This window comes from Ranitomeya variabilis, chromosome 5 (assembly GCF_051348905.1).
Source record: "Ranitomeya variabilis isolate aRanVar5 chromosome 5, aRanVar5.hap1, whole genome shotgun sequence".
In the NCBI taxonomy this organism is placed as follows: Eukaryota; Metazoa; Chordata; class Amphibia; order Anura; family Dendrobatidae; genus Ranitomeya; species Ranitomeya variabilis.
In genome coordinates this window covers 349,782,578-349,805,711 of record NC_135236.1, presented here as the reverse complement: position 1 = coordinate 349,805,711, position 23,134 = coordinate 349,782,578, and the positions used below count along the sequence as shown (strand labels likewise).

At 42.7% G+C, this 23,134-nt stretch overlaps 1 protein-coding gene across 2 annotated transcripts in view; it reads left to right on the top strand.

The window, feature by feature from the left end:
• Positions 1-23,134, top strand: part of CERK (ceramide kinase) — a 161,522-nt gene that overhangs the window by 116,161 nt on the left and 22,227 nt on the right. For both annotated transcript variants that reach the window (XM_077264856.1, XM_077264855.1), the window contains 4 exons: positions 1,799-1,944; positions 10,222-10,296; positions 13,560-13,712; positions 22,464-22,569. In XM_077264856.1, coding sequence (XP_077120971.1) covers positions 1,799-1,944; positions 10,222-10,296; positions 13,560-13,712; positions 22,464-22,569 — 480 coding nt within the window. The remainder of the gene's footprint in view (positions 1-1,798; positions 1,945-10,221; positions 10,297-13,559; positions 13,713-22,463; positions 22,570-23,134) is intronic.

The window sequence follows — 23,134 nt, the reverse complement described above, 5'->3', positions numbered from 1 at the left end:
AAGCCCAATATGTCACGAAAAAACAATCTCAGAATCGCTAGGATCCGTTGAAGCGTTCCCGAGTTATTACCTCATAAAGGGACACTGGTCAGAATTGCAAAAAACGGCAAGGTCATTAAGGCCAAAATAGGCTGGGTCATGAAGGGGTTAAAGTCATCATGGTCAGCTTTGTCATCTTTTTTCTCTGATTTAGGGGGGTGATCCCTATTTGGTAATAATGAAAACAGATCGACAAATTGATTATTCCAAATGAGCTCCTTAACTGAGGGGCTCAAATGGAATCCCAGTGGAGAAAGCTCACAAGTTAAAGCCTCCTTGAAAGGATTCAAAGGAGGCGTATTAAGGGCAGGAGCTTCTGAGCAAAAAGGAGCAGGAGAAGCTATTGCCCGAGATGAAATATTAGCCTCGCTTAAAGCTTCGGCTACTACAGATTTAATTAGGTCTTTTAGCTGGTTCTGGGGGACAGACAAGGGGGTAATAAAAGTCTCACCCCTCGCAGGTCGATCGTCCGGTCTTCTCCCTCCTTCACAGCCTGCGCTCCAGCCCGCAGAATGGGGCGAGCGCAGCTGCCTGGCAAGTCTTTGGTCACGATCCTCCTCTTCATCAGATGACAGGGGCGGTGGAGCTGACTTCGAGCCCCGTGCAGGAGCCGACCGGTCACCAGCAGAGAGGAGCACCGAAGCGCTTTTACGGGCGGTGCTCCTTTTGGTTCTTCCGGCCGCTCCTGATGACTTGGACGGCTCACCCAGCTGATGGTCGCCGAAATCTCGCGAAGGGCTGCGAGACCTCGACGCGCAGCGGTGACGTGACTTCCTGCTTGCTTCCGACAGACCTGGCCTGGACACCGCAGGAAACGGAGCAGGGGGAGAAGCCGCCTTCTGTCTTCTGGTCCTTGCCGGAGGATTCACCGCAGCCGGAGCTCCCAAATCTTGACCCGTAGCTGGCACCACAGGATCCGGAACAGGAGGAGGGGCGACGGCTTCGGAGGCTGCTAATGGAGGTTTTATAGCCAAGCAGCTCCTCAGCCAATCCTCCCCGTCCTCCGCGTTGGCTCTTGATAGGAGTTCCTGCAGGAGCTTCTCCATTGTTCGGTGAGGTTTCTTTTTCTTCAAGCGCCGGCGAACTGAGTATCCAACGCCGGCGCTCAGGTATATATAATAACCAAATCTGCCCAGCAACTGATTGACAACCAATCAATCATCAACATTTTAGGTGGGCAAAAAGCCAGTCAGAACCAGATCTGGCTGCTTTTACATAAATTAACTGTAAATACCTTGACCTCAATTTGAACCCTAATATCTAAGGGATAAAATGCATGAGCCAGGCCTATGTGGACATGGGACCCCCGCTATATTTCTGTTGTCTGAGCGGGGGGGCTTACATTCTATTGATGTTAGTGTTCAGTAAGAGTGAAATAAAGGATGTAGCAACGCTTGTTTTTTTTTTCAAAGCAAGATCTCTTCCTTCCATTGAGGGAGGTGCCACGAGGGGTTGTGGGATCCTGCATGCCAGGATCCCACAAAGAGTTCGGACCTAACTTTTGCTTGTAGGTCAGGTCCTTTAGGGGCAAAAAAGCGTTGATGAATTGGGCCCATAGTTTTTTGTCTTTTAAAATATGGGGTTTTATAGTATTTTGGATTAGAGGAAGAAAATGAATACAAAAATTATGTATTTCATGTTTAATGTAGACTGGAGAACGAGCGAACGCTCAGTCACGTCTGATGCAGTTAATTTGCTTTCATGTCACGAAAACTGTTGAGCGTTTGTGTCTTCTAATGATCTCTCTCATCACCTGCAGCGTTGTTTGTGTTGGTGGCGATGGTATGTTCAGTGAAGTGCTTCATGGCCTCATAGGCCGGATACAAAAGGATTCCGATGTCGATCATAACAATCCTGGAGTCCCATTATCTCGTTGCAATATGAGGATTGGCATTATTCCTGCTGGTAAGGGGACTAATTATGTTCATGCTGACCTCATATTGTTCTGCTTCGTTTGTGATTTTGTGACATTGACTTTTCTGCTCAGTGATGCAGCTCATTTTAATATTCCATATGTGACCTTGCACTGCTCACCAAGCTATTTTAAGTGTGGTACAGGGCTAGCATATCAAAATGATTATACATTCTGGTTTATGCAAGCATCAATGTGGATTAAACCGAGTGCATATCCTCATTAAAGGTCTCTGCTTCAGAGCAGGGTCACTTATGTCATCTTCTCCATACTTTAGACAATTGTTTTATACATTTATGCAATTTTCCAGTAAAACATTTACTTTGTGTCTCTAAAGGTTTAATAATGTTTACATAAATTGTATCACGTCAAATAAACAATGCATTATTGAATTGTGATTGCTAAGCTAAGAATTAAGGAGCGGTGTAAAGTGAATACAACTCCTCCTATTTCTGCAGTACAGTATTTATCAACACACTAATGCCTTCAGTGTTAAATCCTATGATGACTTAATCTCAAAGCTGCAAAACGTGCTGTGGTTCACGTGAAAAAATATTTCACGTTATGTCCCCTGACTGAACTCTTGGGTCCATGGACTTTTAGACAAATAATCTGCAATGCTGTGTGCCCACGTTGTGTTTTTTTATGCGTTTCTGCAGCATTTTTTCTGCAGCGGAAACGCATAAAAACGCTTAAAAACCACATTCCCATGCAATCCTATGGGATTCCGCAGTTGCTGTGCCCATGCTCTGTATTTTGCCGCTGCGGAATCACATAGCAGTAAAATCCACAGCATGTTCACTATTTCTGCGGAATCGCATCGATTCCGCCGACATAGGATTGCATTGAAACGCTCACATTATGCATGTGGCTATGCCCACCATGCTAAAGTGAGCGCTTCATGTGCGGATGGTACCCAGGGTCTGGAGGAGAGGAGCTTCTCCTCCAGGCCCTTGGGAACCATAATTCTGTAAAAAAAAAAAAAAAAAAAAAAGAATTAAAATAAAAAATAGGGATATACTTACCTTCTGATGGCCCCCAGAGTCCTCCCGCCTCTCAGCGGTGCACGCGGTGGCTTCCGTTCACAGGGATGCATTGCGCGAAGGACCTGGGATGACATCACGGTCACGCGACCGTGCACTCACAAAGGTTTTTCGCACAAAGCATCCCTGGGAACGGAATGTACCGGGAGCGCCACTGAGGAGATCGGGGGCCGTCTTAAGGTGAGAATAACCATATTTTTTATTTTTTTATTATTTTTAACATTCTATCATTTACTATTGATGCTGCATTTAGGCAGCATCAATAGTAAAAAGTTGGTCACACTTGTCAAGCACTATGCTTGACAAGTGTGAGCAACCTGTCAATCACTTTTTTTTTTTTTTGAAGCGATGCTTCAAATCACTTGGAAAACACAAGCAATTCTGTAAGCTAAAAACGCAAAATGCTTGTGTTTTGCGGGAAAACACATGCGAGTTCCACATGCGTTTTACCCGCAGCAGGGAGTTGCAACTGCAACGTGGGCACATAGCCTTAGTCAGTTTCTGATTATATGACTTGGTTGAGATGTATCTGGTAACTGAAAAGGTTTTCTAGGAATAGAAAAAAAATAACTGAAGGAAATGTCAGTATAAATAAATTCCTAATACTTTTAATTAGCAAATCATGATCACTTTGTCTAGGGAGGTAGTGATTAATGATGAGCGAAGGTGCTCAGATAAGGTGTTATCCGAGCATGCTCCTATGCTAACAGAGTGTCTTTGGCGTGCTCGAATAATATGTTTCGAGTCCCCGCACCTGCATGTCTTCACGGCTGTTAGACAGCTGCAACACATGCATGGATTGCTTGTTTGTTAGTCCATACCTTCATGCCACGAGACATGCAGCCATGGGGAATCGGATCATGTTATTCGAGAATGTCGAAGTCACCAGGTTAGCACACGAGCATGCTCAGACAACATCGTATCTGAGCTCCTTTGCTCAACCCTAGTAATCACCATAAAATTAAAACGGCCACTGACTCGTTACACTGACAGCCTTGTTAGGACAGATGCATGTGAGCATGTGAAGAGGGAAGGTCTGCTGCTATGACCTAGAGATACCTATGCCATATATTATCTTTCTAAAAAAAACAAAACGGGGTGGACAGCAAAGTGAGCAGCTTTTTCTTTTCAAAGGACCCCTGGTGTCTTCGTTATTACATCAGAAAGATCAGATGGACAGTAATGTGAGCAAGCTATTCTTACTTCAGCACTGCTGGTATCTCCAGCATTAGATTAGAAAGACCTGGTGGATAGTGATGAGCGAATATACTCGTTACTCGAGATTTCTCGAGCATGCTCGGGTGTCCTCCGAGCATTTTTTAGTGCTCGGAGATTGTTTTTAGCACCGCAGCTGAATGATTTACATCTGTTAGCCAGCATAAGTACATGTGGGGGTTGCCTGGTTGCTAGGGAATCCCCACATGTACTTATGCTGGCTAACAGATGTAAATCATTCAGCTGCGGTGCTAAAAACTAAATCTCCGAGCACTAAAAAATACTTGGAGGACACCCGAGCGTGTTCGGGAAATCTCGAGTAACGAGTATATTCGCTCATCACTACTGGTGGACTGTAGTGTGAGCAGCCTCTTCTTACCACCTCAGTACCCTTGGTATCTCTAGGATTAGATTAGAAAGACCTGGTTGACTGTAGTCTGAGCAGCCTCTTCTTACCACCTCAGTACCCCTGCTGTCTCCAGTATTAGATTAGAAAGACAGGGTGGACAGCAGTGTGAGCAGACTCTTCTTAGGCTACGTTCACATTTGCGTTGTGCGCCGCAGCGTCGGCACCGCAGCGCACAACGCAAACAAAAACGCAGCAAAACGCATGCACAACGCTGCGTTTTGCGCCGCATGCGTCCTTTTTTTAATTGCTTTTGGACGCAGCAAAAATGCAACTTGCTGCGTCCTCTGCGCCCGGACGCGGGCGCCGCAGCGACGCATGCGGCGCAAAACGCAAGTGCGACGCATGTCCATGCGCCCCCATGTTAAATATAGGGGTGCATGACGCATGCGGCGCCACTGCGGCGCCCGCCGCTAATGTGAACGTAGCCTTACCTCCACACCCCTGGTCTCTCAAGTATGAGTTTAGAAAGACCTGGTGGACAGTAGTGTGAGCAGCGGCTTCCTACCTTAGCACCTTTGTTATCTCCAATATAAGATCATGAACACAGCAAAGCTAGTAGTTTAAGCAGCCTTTTATTACCTCAGCACCCCTGGTATGTCTAGTATTAGATCACAAAGATATGGTGGACAGCTGTGAGCAGCTTCTTCTTACCTGAGCACCTCTGGTATCTACCGTTTTAGATCAGAAAGACATGGAGGACAGCTGTGAGCAGCCTCTTCTTACCTCAGCAGTTTGTCTAGTTCCAGTATTAAATCAGATACAGTTGAATAGCTGTGCGAGTCACCTCGTTTGACCTTGGCACCCCTGGTATCTCTAGTATTAGATAAGACAGGGTGGACATCATTGTGAGCAGCCTCTTATCAGTCAGCACCCCTGGTAACTCCAGCATTACATCAGAAATACATGGTGAAAAGCAGTGAGAGCAGCCTCTTCTTGCCTCAGCATCCCTAGCAGATCTACTATTAGATGAGAAAGACCTGATCGACAGAAATATGAATAGACTCGTAGATCTGCATCCCTGCTATCTGCAATATAATATCAGAAAGACTGAGTGGACATCAGTTTGATCACCCGATTCATATCTTAGCACCCCGGTATCTCAAGTATTGGCTCAAACACACACAGCATAACAGTTGGCCTCTTCTTACCTCCGCACCCTGTGTATCTCTTGCATTAAACTGTAAATACATGTTGGAAAGCAGTGTGATCAGCCTTCTTACCCCAGTATCCCTGGGATCTCCACTAAGGGTACTGTCACACTCTGCAACTTTCCAACGATCACGACCAGTGATACGACCTGGCCGTGATCGTTGGAAAGTCGTTGTGTGGTCGCTGGAGAGCTGTCACACAGACCGCTCTCCAGCGACCAACGATGCCGAGGGCCCCGGGTAACCAGGGTAAACATCGGGTTACTAAGCGCAGGGCCGCGCTTAGTAACCCGATGTTTACCCTGGTTACCAGCGTAAAAGTAAAAAAAAAAAAAAACGTACATACTCACATTCCGGTGTCCTTCAGGTCCCTGGCCGTCTGCTTCCCGCTCTGACTGACTGCCGGCCGTAAAGTGAAAGCAGATCACAGCGGTGACGTCACTGCTGTGCTCTGTACTGCCTTACGGCCGGGAGTCAGTCAGAGCGGGAAGCAGACGGCCAGGGACCTGAAGGACACCGGAATGTGAGTATGTACGGTTTGTTTGTTTTTTACTTTTATGCTGGTAACCAGGGTAAACATCGGGTTACTAAGCGCGGCCCTGCGCTTAGTAACCCGATGTTTACCCTGGTTACCAGTGAAGACATCGCTGGATCGGTGTCACACACACCGATCCAGCGATGTCTGCAGGAGATCCAGCGACGAAATAAGGTGCTGGCCTCCTAGCTCCGACCAACGACATCACGGCAGGATCCAGATCGCTGCTGCGTGTCAAACACAACGATATCGCTAGCCAGGACGCTGCAACGTCACGGATCGCTATCGATATCGTTGTTAAGTTGTTCAGTGTGAAGGTACCTTAAGATTAGCATCCCTTGTATCCGCAGTAGAAGATTAGAAAGATTGGATTGATATTAGAGTGACCGTCTTATTCTTACCTCAGAACCCCTGGTGTCTCCAGAATTAGGTCAGAAAGACTAGGTGGAATTCATGGGAAATTCCAGTCATAGAGAAATGTTTGTTCAAGTATGACAAATGCTCTTACGATGGAAAATGTCAAACACTTCTTGATTATTGTTCTGTATTTACATATATTCTTCTCAATTAATAGATTTTATATATAGAAATACTTTAATATAAATGTAAGAGTTTAAAAACTTTATGCTCTAAATCTAGTCTAGGCAAATATTAGTTGTAAGGTTTTTTTTGTTGTTGGAGATATTTTGGCTCTCCTAGTACAACTGACAAGAAGAGAACTTCAAGAGAACATTTGTACCTGCCAACTTTAATATTTTTCTCTGTGTATACACCTAGACTGCTGACAGTACTACTGAATACGGAAAGTCGCTATTACTAGACACATTTCAGAGTGAAGGATGTTGGCTTAATAAAAAGTTTATTTTGAGATCCTACATTGTGAAGGACATGCATGGTTCTTCAGAATCTGCCAGCAAGCCAAATATTTGCTTTTTTTTCCCTCTCCATTCTAATTTCTGTGAATTAAATTCAGTGATGATGATTAGTCTAAATTATCCCACTTGTCAACTTCTCTGTGATCCTGAAAATCTCCATTATTAAAGGGAATCCATGACGAAGTATAAGCTTTCCTATCCGAGAATAAGATAAAGTAGTGACAGACACCATAATAATATCGGTGTGTTATTTATGTTTCCTTTAGATGGGTCAATCCAGGAATTCCAATGACCATTGATCAATTGTTTGCAAGCCTGTATAGACAGACTGACCAGAATACTTTGAGTACAGGACGATTGTTAAGGGCTCGTTCTCATCTCTGTATAAATCAGACTAGTGCTGTTCTGCGATTTTTTTTTTTTCTTTTCATCTGGAATGTGGTTGAAATAAAAATTGCAACATGTGAGTGGCCGCGTATTATATTGGACGAGACTCGTCAATGGGTTTAATAAAAAATACTCATGGCACATAGACCATGCATGTGCCATTTGATTCTTACTCGCGCATCTCAAAGGAAAAACGATATTTCATCAGCCAAGTACAGTAAATTCACAGCCCAAACTGTCGAAATAGAATAGATAGAATAGAGATATCGAATAGATAGAAATATATTAGTGAGATATATAATCAGTGCTTTGCTTGTATATTCTACTGTACATGTATTTGGCTAATAAAAAAAAAATTAATGAAAAAAAAATGGTGTGGGGTCCCCTTATTTTTAATAACCATCTAAGGGAAATCAGGCAGCTGTGAGCTGGTCTTAATAGTATGGGAAGGGGCCAATAACTATGGAGTTTCCCAGCCTCTTTATATCAGCTCACAGCTGTCTGCTTTGTCTTTCCTGGTTATTAAAAAGGTGGGACCCTAAAAGAATGACTTGGGGTCCCCCCCCCTATTTTTAGTAACCAGCAAAGGCTAAGCAGACAGCTGCAAACTGTTAATAGGCTGGGAAGGGCCATGGATATTGGACCCTTCCCAGCTCAACCGCCCCAGAAATGGTGCATCCATTAGTGTTTTGGGTGTTGCCTACCTCAGTGCAAAGTATGAGATTAGATTTGGCTGTATGAAAGGCTTCTGTCTGGGCTCTAATGGGTATAATTTCTCCTTTTGGAGAGTGACATGCCATTATGCCAGTGTGAGGAGGCTTATAATCCATGCAAAATATAAAATGAACCTCCTCACAAATATAAAATAAACCTCACAATGGCATGTCAGGCATTTCACTCTTCCTATGTACTGACATGGGAGAGACCTGTCAATTGACCAGAGCGGTTTGGAAAGTAGCCAGTCGGGGCCAGCGACAGACTAGCCGGGTTTCTTCCTGTGGTTCCCAGCAGGTTCTACAAATTGTTTTCTCTGAAACCCAGAATCTTTTCAGAGAAAAACGTACCTGGCAACAATCGCGCAGGTAGATTCTGCTTCATGCCATGGTTTGGGCAGTCTGGATCTAATGAAGGGTTCCCTTTTAAGGGTTTGTGTTGGTTAAAGCATTCTCACAAGCGCTTTAATCAGTTGTTGGATTACTTTGGGGTTCTCCACATTTCATGGCAGATTATGAGCAGATTGTATTATCTTGTATTATCTTGGTTCCTGGATGCATACAAGTGTAAAATATGTAGCTGTAAAGTTCAGACCCACATTTTAACCACGCATACTCTACAGCTATACAATCAAGCGTCCTATCATGGAAGCAACAGCAGTTTCAATCAAAGTAATATTTGCAGAAACAGATGTACACGATGCAGCAAACTGCTGTCATGGACCCATCGTAAGAGTTTGGATTCTCTTTTCCTACTTATTTTTGTGGCTATCCTGCTGCCTTTTTGTAGTGCCTTGACGATAAGTGATTAAATGTGGCCCAAGGCTTGGCAATAAATGAGAGACTTTAGCGGCACTGTACTCATCCTTGTAATGATGAAGTGTACTCTCTTGTGCATTGCCTCGCTCTTATAAATGTTCTTTGGACCGGTTACACAGCGATCCCTTATTAGTCAGCTTCCCCACCCCCTTTTACTTTTATACACAGCACAATTTCTTTCCTGAGGTCTTGACTTATTGCTACAAACTGAAAATATAATAAATACCTCTGAAATCCTACTGCTCTGTAAGGCAGAGGTTTTATTAGTAATATGTCAAAGACTGAGATTTATCTGATGTGTTGACTTGAGCGTATAGTTCTATTGAAGCACCATTTTTTTTCTTAAGAGCTGCAAAGACTAATCCTTTCTTGAGAAGCATATGCCCTTGGAATTACATTAAACTTTTTATGTGGGCAGTGATAGAAATAGGGCCGCTTCTGCACAGCGGTTTGATCCATTGCGGCTTTTACTACAAGCTTAGTAAAACTGGATTTAACACACAGTACAGTGTCTTGAGCCGGGCAGGGATCCAGCTCTTCTGCACAGAAAAGAAGAAAGAAATGAAAGTTGCCAATTTTCTGTCCATTTCAGGGAAGTAAAACCTAATCTCATAACCAGCTGAACTATCACGTTTTCATTTTGATTTTCAGTGGGCATATTTTACTGCAGTCATTCCGCTTTTCATTTTGTCCATTATTTACTACAGTACTTAGTTAATGATCTTGGCAGACCACTTTTACATGCTACTGGTTATATAACAAGTCGGAAAGCTGGGAGTAAACAGGTTAACCATGGACACTTGACTCCATGTAACTTGATAAAAAGAGAAATTTAAGGGTAATATTTTCAATAATATTACTGACCCATATGAGAGATAAGAGGAGTCCGTCACATTGAATTGTCTAGTTACTCTGCATCCAAGAATCAATTAACCAGCATGAAAAGAAAACGGGGCTCCGTTTTCTTTTATGTTTACAGGTTCATTTGATGCTTTTTATTTCAATTTTTACATATTAAAACCAAATGCATATTTTTACAATCAGCCAGACGCAAAGTTTGACATCTAGGTGGTGTCGATTTAGTTTTTCTCATATTGAAGTATAAATTGGTTGTGTGTTTCTCCAGGATCCACAGACTGTGTGTGCTTTGCTACTGTAGGCATCAGTGATCCAGTGACTTCAGCTCTGCACATCATCTTAGGTATGTACTTTACATCATAAGTGCTTCAGGGCCACGTTTTTTATTATGCTTTGCTTATATAGCAGCACTTTACATACATTACCATCGCTGTCCCCAATGGGGCGCACAGTCTAAATTCCCTATCAGTATGTCTTTGGAGTTTGGGAGGAGAGCGGAGTACCCGGAGGAAACCCACGCAAACACGGGGAGAACATACTAACTCCTTACAGATGTTGTCCTTGGTGGGATTTGAACCTAAGACCCCAGTGCTGCAATGCTAACCACTGAGCCACCATGCTGCTTCTCTCTTACTTAATACTGTTGCATAAATGTGTTAAAAATACGAGACTTGAGCAGAAGATAGTGCACTATGGTACATTTTATACTGTGATGCCAAAACTATATTGATCCCATACTAAGTCATGTGCACATCTCTTCTTTCCCTTCATTTTGGAGATCAGTGGCATCCTTAGCACTTGGCGTCCCACAGAACAAAACGTTAGACTCGTGTCTTTAAGGCTTCATTCAGATATCTGCTTTTTTGTGTATGTGTTCTATGTTTTTCCCATAACGTAAACCCATTGTAATCTGTGTTCACATATAAAAAGTGGTTCATGTATCCGATGGGGTTTTTTTTGCATCACACATCAAAATTATCCATACTAATCTATAGATCCGTGAAAATCATGGATAGCACATGGAATGCATCAGTGTACAATCTGTGTTGTCTGTGATTATCATTGTAATGCATAGGAGAAGCTTTGACATTTATTTAATTTTTCATACGTGAAAATCACTAATAATTCACTAATGGCAACAGGTGAAACCCCGACAAAACACTAATGAAGGATCATTTTTGTATACCAAACAGATTAGACATCTGAATGAGGCCAAATTCACAGATCCTCGAAACGCTGACCATTCTCCAGTCGCATTACCCGACCGCTGGGTCTCTTTGACGTGAGATACCTGCCTCATGGGAAAAAAAGGGAGGCAGTGAGGATCATTGCTGGATGTGTGATTTCAAAGGGGTTTTCTCATGATCAAAGTTAATTTTGATCAACACTTTAACAAATAGATCTTTGAATAATAATTTCCACAATTCGATGTGTTAAAAATAAAATGTTCCTGTGCTGAGATAATCTTATAAATGTGCCCCTGCTGTGTGCTGTGTAATGGCTGTGTCGGATCGTACAGGAACATGGTCTAATCATACCACAGCTTCTGAGGGGGGGGAGAGGAAGCAAAAGAATATACAGTGGCATCTAAAAGTTTGTGCACCCCTGGTCAAAATTACTGTTATTGTGAATAGTTAAAGTGAACCTGTCGTCAGGATTTTGCTAAGTACACTACAGGCAATTGTCAGGTTGGCGCTGTTATACTGCTTAAAATGAGAGCTAGGTTCAAAAAATCCGCCTTGTGGTTTTTGTTTAATCTTGGTTTGCAGTTTTGAGTTAATGAGAGGCTCGTGCTCTGGGGTTACAAAAGCCTATGTGACAGGTTCCCTTTAAGTACTGCGCTTGTGCAGGTAGTAGTGTGGTGTTTAAAAAAAAAAAAAAAAAATTACTCCAGCAAAATGGCAGCGACACATGCGCAATAGCATCTATCGCTTGCCGATAGATGGTACTACGCATGCATCGGCGCCATTTTGTTGGAACCAAAAAAAATTGGCTCTAGCAAAATGGCGGCTCATGCGCAGTAGCATTTATCGGCAAGCTATACTTCTGATACTGAATTTCATGGTGAGGACACAGGAGAGGTTTTCTTCTGATCACTCTTCTATGAAGGCCATATTTGTGCAGGTATCTCTGAACACTAAAACAATTTACTACAACTCCAAAGTCTGCTAAATATTTCTGAAGGTCTTTTGCAGTCAAGCGGGGGATCTGATTTGCCTTTCTACCAATACTATGATCAGCTCTCACTGAAATGTTGCTTGGTCTTCTGGACCTTATCTTGACCTTCACTGTTCCTGTTAACTGCTATTTCTTAGTTACATTTAAAATTGAGGAAAGAGCAACTTGAAAATGCTTTGCTATTTTCTTATAGCCTTCTCCTGCTATGGCCTCCACCATTTTCATTTTCACAGTGCTAGGCAGCTGCCTAGAAGAACTCCTGACTGCTGTATTTTGGCACAAGGTTAGAGGAGGCGTTTTTTTTTTTTTTTTTATAAAGCTGGGAAAGTAGTATCGCTTGGTCTTTTCTAATGATGATGATGAACAAGCCTTAACCCTAACAGGCTAATAAAGGCCTGAAACCTTGGTCAAAGTTATCTGAGCCCATAAATCTCCAAGAGTGCCCAAACGTTTGCATCAGACCATTTTCCTTTTTGTAATTTTTAAAATGTAAAATATATATGTATATATATTTTGCCTAAAATGCAAAGGAAATGCGTCCTCTTTAACTTTAGGCATTTTAGAGATAATTTCTTCGTCAACTTGCTTAACTGTTCACAATAACATAAATTTTCACTTTAATATGCCCCTGTATAGACCATTATAGCAGCAGATTCTTTCTTTAAGGTGAAACATGGATTAAAAACAGTCAGGAGAATATTTGCCTCACAAGAAGAATCATCTGCTATCCAATGCAGTCCAGTCTATAGACTCTCTTTAGCTTGCCCCCTGCCCAGGAGCTGTGGTATGATCAGACCATGTCCCTGTACGGTCAGACACAGCCATTACACAGTACACAGCAGGGGCACATTTATAAGATTATCTCAGCACAGGAACATTTTTTTTAAACCCATCCAGTTTTGGAAATTATTATTATTCCAAGATCTATTGATTAATAGATGTTTGTGGGAAAATCCCTTTAACACGTCTGAAAATTGAACTGCACTGTCGTTAAACTTGTGTTTGGAAACCTTTGGTATTACATACATCAGTCTGGTTGTTCTTAGTTGGCGTGAATGGTTCTGAGTAAGGGTTGGAGAGACACGCAATCTCACAAAGGCACTATGAGGGTCAGTCTGTCCTTGTTACATACCCCACAACACGCAATAGGTCTGTTGGCATCTTCCCATACATTGCTTGCTTTTAGCGCCAATTGTGTCATGTGTAGTCGGAGTATTACACTTGTGCATGGGCTCTACCGGGTATTGCAGCTTAACCCTATTCTAGTTAACGAGACACTGCTGTAATCCGAGGCAAAAGCGTACGGACAAACGTGCTCCATTCTATTTAAGTAAATGATCAGACCCTTTCTCCTATAACCTCTAAAGCCATTTTAAATGATCGACATTCAACTCTTTGAGAACTTAACATTTTGCGCTTTTTCAACAGGTGATTGTCAGCCGCTAGATGTGAGCTCGGTTCACTACAAAAAGATGTTTCTGAAGTATTCGGTGTCTTTATTGGGCTACGGTTTCTATGGTGATGTGGTAAAAGGCAGTGAAAAGAACCGCTGGCTGGGTCCAGCTAGATATGACTTTTCAGGTATTATAACCCATGTGTTTTACATAATAGACGTACCGCAGCTCTGGCATATTTAATTAGCGTAACTTGTACGTCCTGGACAGTAGGCGCTGTAGGCCACGGTTGTATAATACCGCCTGAGCATTGTCAGACTGAGCTTAGCCTTAGTGTTGAGCTTCTTTTTTTTTTTTTTCTTACATCCTTTAATCTCCTGTAAAGATTTTGTCACATCTACTGATAAAAGTTTAATCATCCATCACGGGAAGTAATTCCGATCTGTATTCAGTTGCCATTTATCAAATCTTTCTTTTTCTAAAGAGTAATGTTTAGAATGTGATGTCCCAGTAGGAAAATTAAAAATAAATTTGCACAAAAGTCATCTAAGCTGTGATACGCAATTAAAAATTTAAATGTAATTTGCGGATTAAGAATTCTTTCGCTGAGCAACAGTGATCTATCATTTCACTGTACTAAATCTCTCCGATACTCCTTATTCTTAAATAGAATTATGGAAGTTGTATTTATTGTTGTGTTCAGTGTTTTATGTCTCTGTGCATCCGAATGCCATAAATCTTGGCAATTTACTTCTGTAAAATTACCTTTAGTCTTATATCAAAATTAGTCTGAAAGCAGATTACAGCTTGCAACCGTGGATTTTATTGGACACTTATATTATTACACTTGATTCACTCATCCCAGATTTGATAGTGTCCCAAATATATAATTACATATAATGTAAAGCAAAGTTAGTTTAGGTGTGTGAGTGAAGAAATGCCTGATCTTCAGAAACTTACATATACCTTATTTTCCGGCGTATAACACGACCCCCGACTTTTCCAGTTAAAATATAGAGTTTTGGATATACGACTTTTTAACCCCTGAAAATCTTCTCAAAAGTCAGGGGTCATTTTATATGCCGGGTGTCATCTTATAGGGCGGGTGCGGAGCAATCTGTGGTCGCCGCATATGGTGGGGGAGCTGTCCCGATGATACTATCATATGCAGTTTTTTCCTCTCGCCATCATAACTACCGTACTTTCCGGCGTATAAGATGACTTTTTAACCCCTGAAAATCTTCTCAAAAGTCAGGGGTTGTCTTATATGCCTGGTGTCGTCTTATAGGGCGGAGCAATCTGCGGTCACCGCATATGATGGGGGTAGTGGTCCCGATGACGTGGTGAGGGGGCGCCTCACCGGGAAGGTGTAAGTGAAGCAAGCTTAGGACGTGGTGTGTTTTTCTGGGCACAGCACCGCTCTCTTTCTCTTTTTTCCACACCCAGGGTGTCCCGGATCCTGCTACTTGCTTCACTTACACCTTCCCAGTAAGGCACCCCCTCACCTCGTCATCAGGACCGCTCCCCCTACCATATACGGTGACCGCAGATTGCTCCGCACCCGCCCTATAAGACAACACCCGGCGTATAAGATGATCCCCGACTTTTGAGAAGATTTTCAGTAGTTAAAAAGTCATCTTATACGCCGGAAAATATGGTAGTTATGATGGCGGGGGGAAAACCTGCATATGATAGCTGTAAAAGCCACTGGAGAGCTATGGGCAGCTTAAGGGTATGTGCACACGTCAGGATTTCTTGCAGAAATTTTCCTGACAAAATCCGGACATTTCTGCCAGAAATCCGCATGCGTTTTTTTTTTTTTGCATTTTTTGTGCGTTTTTTTTTTTGCGGATTTTTTGCGTTTTTGTCCTGACACTCCAATTTAATGGGAAATCCGCAAAAAATCCGCAAAAATAATGAACATGTTGCTTCTTTTTCCGGAATGCGTTTTTTTTGCGGGAAAAAAACGCAACATGTGCACAAAAAATGCGGAATGCATTCTAAATGATAGGATGCATAATGTATGCGTTTTTTATGCGGTATTATAGCGTTTTTATGGGGGAAATCCACAAAAAAAAAAAAAATTCCTGAAGAAATCCTGACGTGTGCACATACCCTAAGGTTACGTTCACACTGGGTGTTTTTGATGCCTCTTTTAATGCTAATTTTCAGCTGCATTTGACAGTACAATCTATGTCTCTGAGATTTCAGAAATCTCATGCACACAGCTTGTTTTTTTTGTCATCAGTATTTTGTGCTTTGCTTGTTTTTTTGGACATAGAACATGTCACTTCTTTCAGCGGTTTTTTTTTTTTAGCGTTTTTAACCCATTGAATTAAATGGAAAAAAGGCATCAAAAAGCCCATGTGGGAAGTAAGCGGATCAGTGCATTCCTATGTGTGCGGAATCACTGCGATTCCGCACAAAGTATGAACATGCTGCGTTTTTTTCTGGAATGCGATTCCGCCGAGTGAAAAAACGCAGCAGGTGTACAAAAAATGCGGAAAACGGCCAAAAAAACGCTTAAAAAGCGCTAAAAATCCTGAACGTGTGCACATAGCCTTACAACTCAGCACAAATAAATAAGACCTTCACCACCTCTATAGTAATGGTAACCAAAACAATGTTCATAAACATATCAAATATATATGCGGACCTTAAGGTAGAGAAAGCATAAGCCCCATCACAATCAGAAACATGGCTGCGTTAAAGATATATAAAGCCTAGAAAGTAGATACAAAGCATCCAAAACAACACCACTCAAAGGAGGTATTAAAAAATAGTAATTGTATTGAAAAGTTTAGTACACATAATAAAAAGAAATGAATCAAGGATAATAACAAGAGACATGTAGGAGAAAAACTCTAATTACTTGAGGACTTTCCTCTTTTTTGATTTTTGCCTCCTACTTTGTATGACAGCGCATCAAACACTGCCGGTCAGACAGCCACGGTTCCCATGCTGTTAAATGACAGCATGAGCCCGCAGTTGTGATCGGAGGTAAAAAGTTTACTGGGGTCGGCTGATGGAACTATCTGCTTTAGCTTGGTTGGTTGTCAAAAATTAACATAATTAAATAATTTAAAAAATTGGAGTGGGACCCCTCTTTAGTTGATAACCTTGCTGAAGCTGACAGCTGAGGGTTGCTGCCCCCAGCTGTGAGTTTTTTGCCTGGCTGGTTATCAAAAATATGGAGGAACCCACGCCATTATTTTTGTAAATTATTTATTTACAGCACAGGTGCCGGCTGATGAATACTCCCATCAGCCGCCGCCTTCTCTCGCTGTTATAAGTGGAAGCAGGCGTAGGCTGATGAGAGCAGTAGTCCCATCAGCCAACACTTTTTACCTCTGATCATTTTACAGAGTGGGAACCGCGTCTGTCTGACCTGTGGTAATGATTTTACCGCCGGTCAGAAGCGGTGTTTGCCGGGCTGTCATGCTCATGACAGCGTGGCAAACACTGGATGTATGGGCCCCCTCATTCAAGTGAATGGGGCCCAGGTACTATTCTGGTACCCGAACCCAAACTTTCTGTAACTGTTCGACTGAACCCGCCGGACCTGACTATCCAGGGGTCCGCCCATTTCTAGTCAACTGCAACCAGAAAAATAAAGTTGTATTCTGGAAAATAAAGAGCAAATCTAAGCTCTAAATCTAAATGTCCGACTTCCATGAGAAAATGATTCTAGTTATATGTATATCTTAGGTCATACCCAAGTGATATATTTGATTTATCATTGAAATGTAGAATAACAGCAGACAGACATTAGGAAGACTATACTTTATGAAAATTTTGAAAATGTATTCTTGGTTTGTTTTTTGGTTCATAACTGCAACTTCAAGAGAGGATATTGTTGATTATAAATTTCCACTGTGATAAGTTTGGCATAAAAACTACTGTATAATTTTTCTTGCCAAGAATGAGGTTTGCCGAAAGAATAACGTCTGGTAATGTTTGTGTGAATAGTGCAATGCACAGTTTAGGATCAGAAGAAAAATGAACCTTCAATACAGAATTGAGCCTGAGAATTGAGCAATAGGATCACAGACCCAAAGTAAATGCTAGAAGTCAGTATCTTCCAGATGATATCTGAAATCGGTCAAGAATGGCATAACTCCAGGTCTTCAAAGTTTATAGGGTAAAGGCAGTCTTTCACTTCTAATGTGCGATTTAATCTATACAGTCCTATAGGGGACTTGTGTAAGGCAGTATAAACAGGCTGCCTATCACCTGTGAATGAGCAAAATACTAATTTGTTGAGTGAAATGTTCATTTGTGCTGCAAGAAAGATCATCTTTCTTGGCAGATCATTGTCTTGTGTAAACAGGATCTACGCTGCTGGGAACAAAGGTAGCCTATGTGCTCTGACGGACCTATTAGACCACGTGCACAGATTGAGTATTTGGTGAGCTCAGTATGTGTAAGCCAAAATCAGGAGTGGAACAGCCAGAGGAAAAGTATAATAGAAACACGTCACCACTTCTGTATTTATCAACCACTCCTGGTTTTGGCTAAGGCTAGGGTCACATTGCGTTAATGTGACCGCGTTAAACGGACTACGTTACACCGCGGCATAACGCGGGTTAACTTAGTCCGTTAACGCCGCCATTGCCCCTAATGGTGAACGCGTCGCTAGCGCCCGCCCACATTGGGCGTGCGCTAGCGATGTCGCGTCATTTGAGTGACGGACCTCGGACGCTGCTTGCAGCGTCCGCGGCGCGCCCGAGGTCCGTTCCTCGCTAGTGCAGATCAGGGATGCCGAACGCGGACCCTTGAGAAGCATTGCGTTAGCGCAATCCTCTAGCGCTATGCGCTTAACGGATTGCCCTAACGCAATGTGACCCTAGCCTTAGGCCTCTTTCACACTTCCGTCTGCTGGTGGGCGTTGTAATGCGTTGTTGTGACGTATCAACGGACGTCGTGCAAATAGTGAAAAACGTGTGTAACGCATCCAGTGTTTTGACGGATGAGTTACACACGTTGTTGCCTGAATTTCAATGGAGAAATTTCTGGGACGAGAGAGAGAGAGACTTTTTTCCATCATACATGACGGCACCACGAGAGAGGGGATCCGCCCATCAAGTACAGGAAACCTGTACTAACCTAACAGGTTAGTGCACATGTGGGGAAGACCCAGTGTAGACCTCTTTGCCTCAAAAGCCAACCAAAAAGTTTAAAAGTTCTGCTCCCTGAACCCAGCAGACAGGCCGTTGGCAGTAGACGCCTTCAGCATAGAATGGACGTCAGGACTCCTGTATGCCTTCCCACCGATATGTCTAATCCCAGCAGTTCTGAAGATCAGGGAGGACAAGGCCAGGGTAATTGTGATAGCTCCCTTCTGGCCGAAAAGACCATGGTTTTACTGGCTGAGAGTGATGTCAGTGACGGACCCGTGGGTTCTCCCGGAAGACCAGGACCTTCTAACACAGGGTCCCTTCAACCACCCGCAGAATTCCAGGCTACATTTGACAGCCTGGCATTTGAACGGTCGTTGTTAGAGAAAGAAGGGTTCTCAGCTGGTTTAATATCCACCTTGCTTAGTAGCAGAAAACCAGTAACGACCAAGATCTATGGGACAATATGGAACAAATTCTTGTCCAGCTCAGGGCCAATACGGGAAGGGGAGGTCCCGATAGTGGCAATACTGGAGTTCCTGCAAAAGGGCTTAGATCTGGGGTTAGCTGTTAGTACCCTCAAAGTACACATTTCAGCCTTAGCAGCCTTATTCAACTGTGACCTGGCAAGCAATAGGTGGGTGGTGAGGTTTATCCGACCCTGTAGTAGAGCTGACTCTGTTCCATCCCCTACTCCTCCACCATGGGATCTAAATTTAGTGTTAACAGCATTGACAGAAAGCCCCTTTGAGACGTTAAATACAACTTCAGATAAAATACTAACATTAAAAACAGCTTTGTTAGTGGCACTTAAATCGGCCCGTAGGTTGGGGGATTTACACGCATTGTCAGCTGACCCCCCTTACACACAAATTATGGACGATAGGGTTGTATTAAAATTAGATCCGGCATATCTCCCCAAAGTGGTATCGAGATTCCATAGGGCTCAGGATATAACCCTACCTTCTTTCTTTCCCAATCCTAGTAACAAGAAAGAGGAGAGACTCCATTGCCTAGATGTCAGGAGATGTATCCTACAGTATTTAGAGATGACAAAATCCTGGAGGAAACAGAGGGCTTTATTTGTTTCATTCCAGGGGTCAAGGAAGGGCCTTAAAGCCTCGAAACAAACTACAAACTATCGCTGGATGGGTGAGAGAGGCCATTATTCTAGCGTACAGTAGTGCAGGCAGGGTTGTTCCACAGGGTCTGAAAGCCCACTCCACGAGGGCCATGGCGACGTCATGGGCGGAGAGAGCAGATGCTACCATCGACCAAATCTGTAAGGCGGCCACTTGGTCCTCTCCGTCTACATTTTTTAAACATTATAGGCTAGACCTATCTGCTACCTCTGATCTCACATTTGGGAGAAGAGTGTTACAAGCAGTGATCCCTCCCTAAAAGAGAATACAAATCTCTGTAACTCTCTCGTGGTGCCGTCATGTATGATGGAAAAACACGGGTATTAGATACCTGGTAATGTGTTTTTTCATGAAACATGAAGGCACCCTTATATTCCCACCCTTTTGATCACGTCATTAGTTGGGTGCATTATTAGCATTATTTGTATTATACACTCCCTGGGGTATCGGTGAATAGAACCGTATAGGATGTATTATTTGTGTACACTAACCAGCGGAGTTCCTCTCGTACTCTGTAAAACAACTGATGTGGAGAGAGAAGCCGCCCCTTTTATCTTGAAGGTTTCCTGTCCTTGATGGGCGGATCCCCTCTCTCGTGGTGCCGTCATGTCTCATGAAAAAACACATTACCAGGTATGTAATACCCGTGTTTCCCCAGGTTGGAATATGCTTCCAGGCATGCTCAGAAGTAAAAACTGCATCCGTGCATTTCACAGTGTGCACAGGATCCAGTGTCCATAGTGTCCAGTGTCCAAATTTTGTGGAACAACGTATATGCCGCAGGAGGCGTCGGGGAACGTTTTTGCACTGCAGACGGAAAAACGTTTAATGGAACGTTTTTTGGAAAAGACAGGCCGTCAAATTCCGCAGGATCCAGTGCACTATGGACGAAACGTGTGGCCATCTGTCGCGATACGCGGCTAATACAAGTCTATGAGAAAATGCAGGATCCTGCAAATTTTTTAGCAGGATCCTGTTTTCTCAAAAAACGACGTATCTCGACGGGACTATAAAGACGGAAGTTTGAAAGAGGCCTTATTTACAAATACTGAGGTAAGAAACTCACCAAATCCTCAACGTGTGCACGTGACCTTATGGATCCTTCAGTACGCACCTTTGGTGGGGAAAAGGTCTCAGTACCCCATTCTGTCCCCTCAATTATTATTACTCTTGCCTCCCTTTTGCATGATTTACAGTGCTGCCTTTCTCACAGTGAGCGCTGACTGAATTGAATCCCCAGCCCTGAGTATACTGACATCCCTTTCCCAGTGAGCGCACACACACGCAGTGTCAGTGGGGCACGCTCTCATTTCTCTGTCAGATTGGATTCAGCCATTTTGTGTAGGAGTGTAATGAGATATATCCAGTATGCTTACGCTGTGCACATAGAAAAAAACCTTCTTCTATGAAAGTTTGCTAGCCTATCACCTCTACAATTTGTTGCCATGTGGTAGGGTAGGTGACATTCACTCTTTTGGTGTTATTTCTGTCTGTACAAAACAGCCTTTAGAAAGTACCAGTGGAAAACTGACACAGTAAAGTGTCAAAATGCTCGGTCAAACAGTCCCTTTTCCTGACAGGGAGGACAAAAAGAGAAAAGCTTGCAAGCATCATTTAATAAAAGGTGTAAAACAATATTGGACATCCATCTTGTCACTGTGAATCGGGCTGCTTAGAGGCAGTGGTACTTGAACGTGGTGATAAGATGGATGCGCCATAAAGCTTTTTACACCTTTTCCTAATTGCTTTTGGCAAGCCCTTTCTCATTTTGTCTTTTGTGCTTCTGTGTGTACGGTTTTGTGCATATGGGAAATATTATTTCAGATATATCTTAGAAAAGATAAAGGAACAAGTATTTCATAAGACAACTCCGCTAACATAACCCACCATGCAAATGTGCCGGGTGCTACAAAGAAGAGGGGAAAAGAGGTTGGAACAATGCTCCTCTTCGGATTAGCCGCCCACCTTGCTGGGATATTGTCAGAGTACAACCCAGATCAGTGCCTCGTTAGAGAGCGGTAGTAACGTCCACCGCTTTTGTAATCCCTACTGGTGAGCAGGAGGGTCAGTGTAGTTGTGCAAAGTATTCCAATTGAAGATGGTACAATCTTATTAGCACTGTGGCCGAGCGTAATTCTGAATCACCAGATAGTTGTGGAAGTCTTTTTTTTCAAAAGTCAAAGGTGTAACACAGGGTGATACAGAACCGAAAGAGTCCCTTCCCCAGGATAAAATACACCATTGTGATTCTGGATCATACTCGACCACTGCAGATTGAATCATCCCATCTTCTTTTGGAATACCGGTACTTTGCATGCGGGAAATATAACATTCCAACTTAATATTGCTTAATCAGATAACAAAATATTCCAAGAAAATCTACAGGAAGAAGAAAAACAAGCTACAGGGTCGCATCGTGTTCGAACGATAAGACTACAGGGATTGTGTACTAAGCCCAACAATACACTTGCTTGGGATTTTACTGTAAAAATGATTTTATTTTTTTTTTCCAAACCAACTATGCATATGGCCGAACATCGTCAGTAGATTACATTTTGCTTATATATGATAGTTACTGTCCAATAAACATTTCAATATATGTGAAATTCCATTCTCTTTGTCATCAGCATTAAAGTTCTATCATTGATCCTGATAATGTTATTTCTGGTATGTTGTCAGGTTTCAAGACATTTTTGTCTCATCGTTACTATGAAGGAACAGTCTCCTTCCAACCAGCAAAATGGGCTACGGGATCTCCAAGGGACAAAATCCACTGCACATCTGGGCAAGTTTCTTTATATATTTGTAATTGACAAGTACAGTGAAGTGTGAGGTTTCATTAGAATAGTCCTACACCTGTTGGCTTTATGTTTTATTAAGGACTTGTACACTAATACTAAACATTTATAGAAAATCTGTCACCCTATAAGAACAGATCACAGCAGCTGTCTATTCACCTATTAGCCAAATGGCACAAAGAATATTGTCCTATCTATCTAAAGCAAATGATCAGCGGACCATAGGGACCGGGCCCTACTGACTTCCTACTGCGGTCAATCACTGAGGACGTAGAGGGGAGGAAATTTTAATATCCGCAGTATGATCTGTTCTGTCTTTGATTTGCTCTCAGTTGTTCCTTTGCTATGGAGTGAAAAACCTCTGTAAGGCCCCTTTCACACATCAGGTTTTTGCCGTCAGGCACAATCCGGCGAATTTTGGAAAAAATGGATCCAACAAAAGTTGCCGCCGGATCCGGTTTTTTTCTCATAGAGTTGAATTAGTGCCGGATTGCGACGGATGGCCTCACGTTTCATCCGTTTTTTGCCAGATACATTCAAAATTAGTTTTAC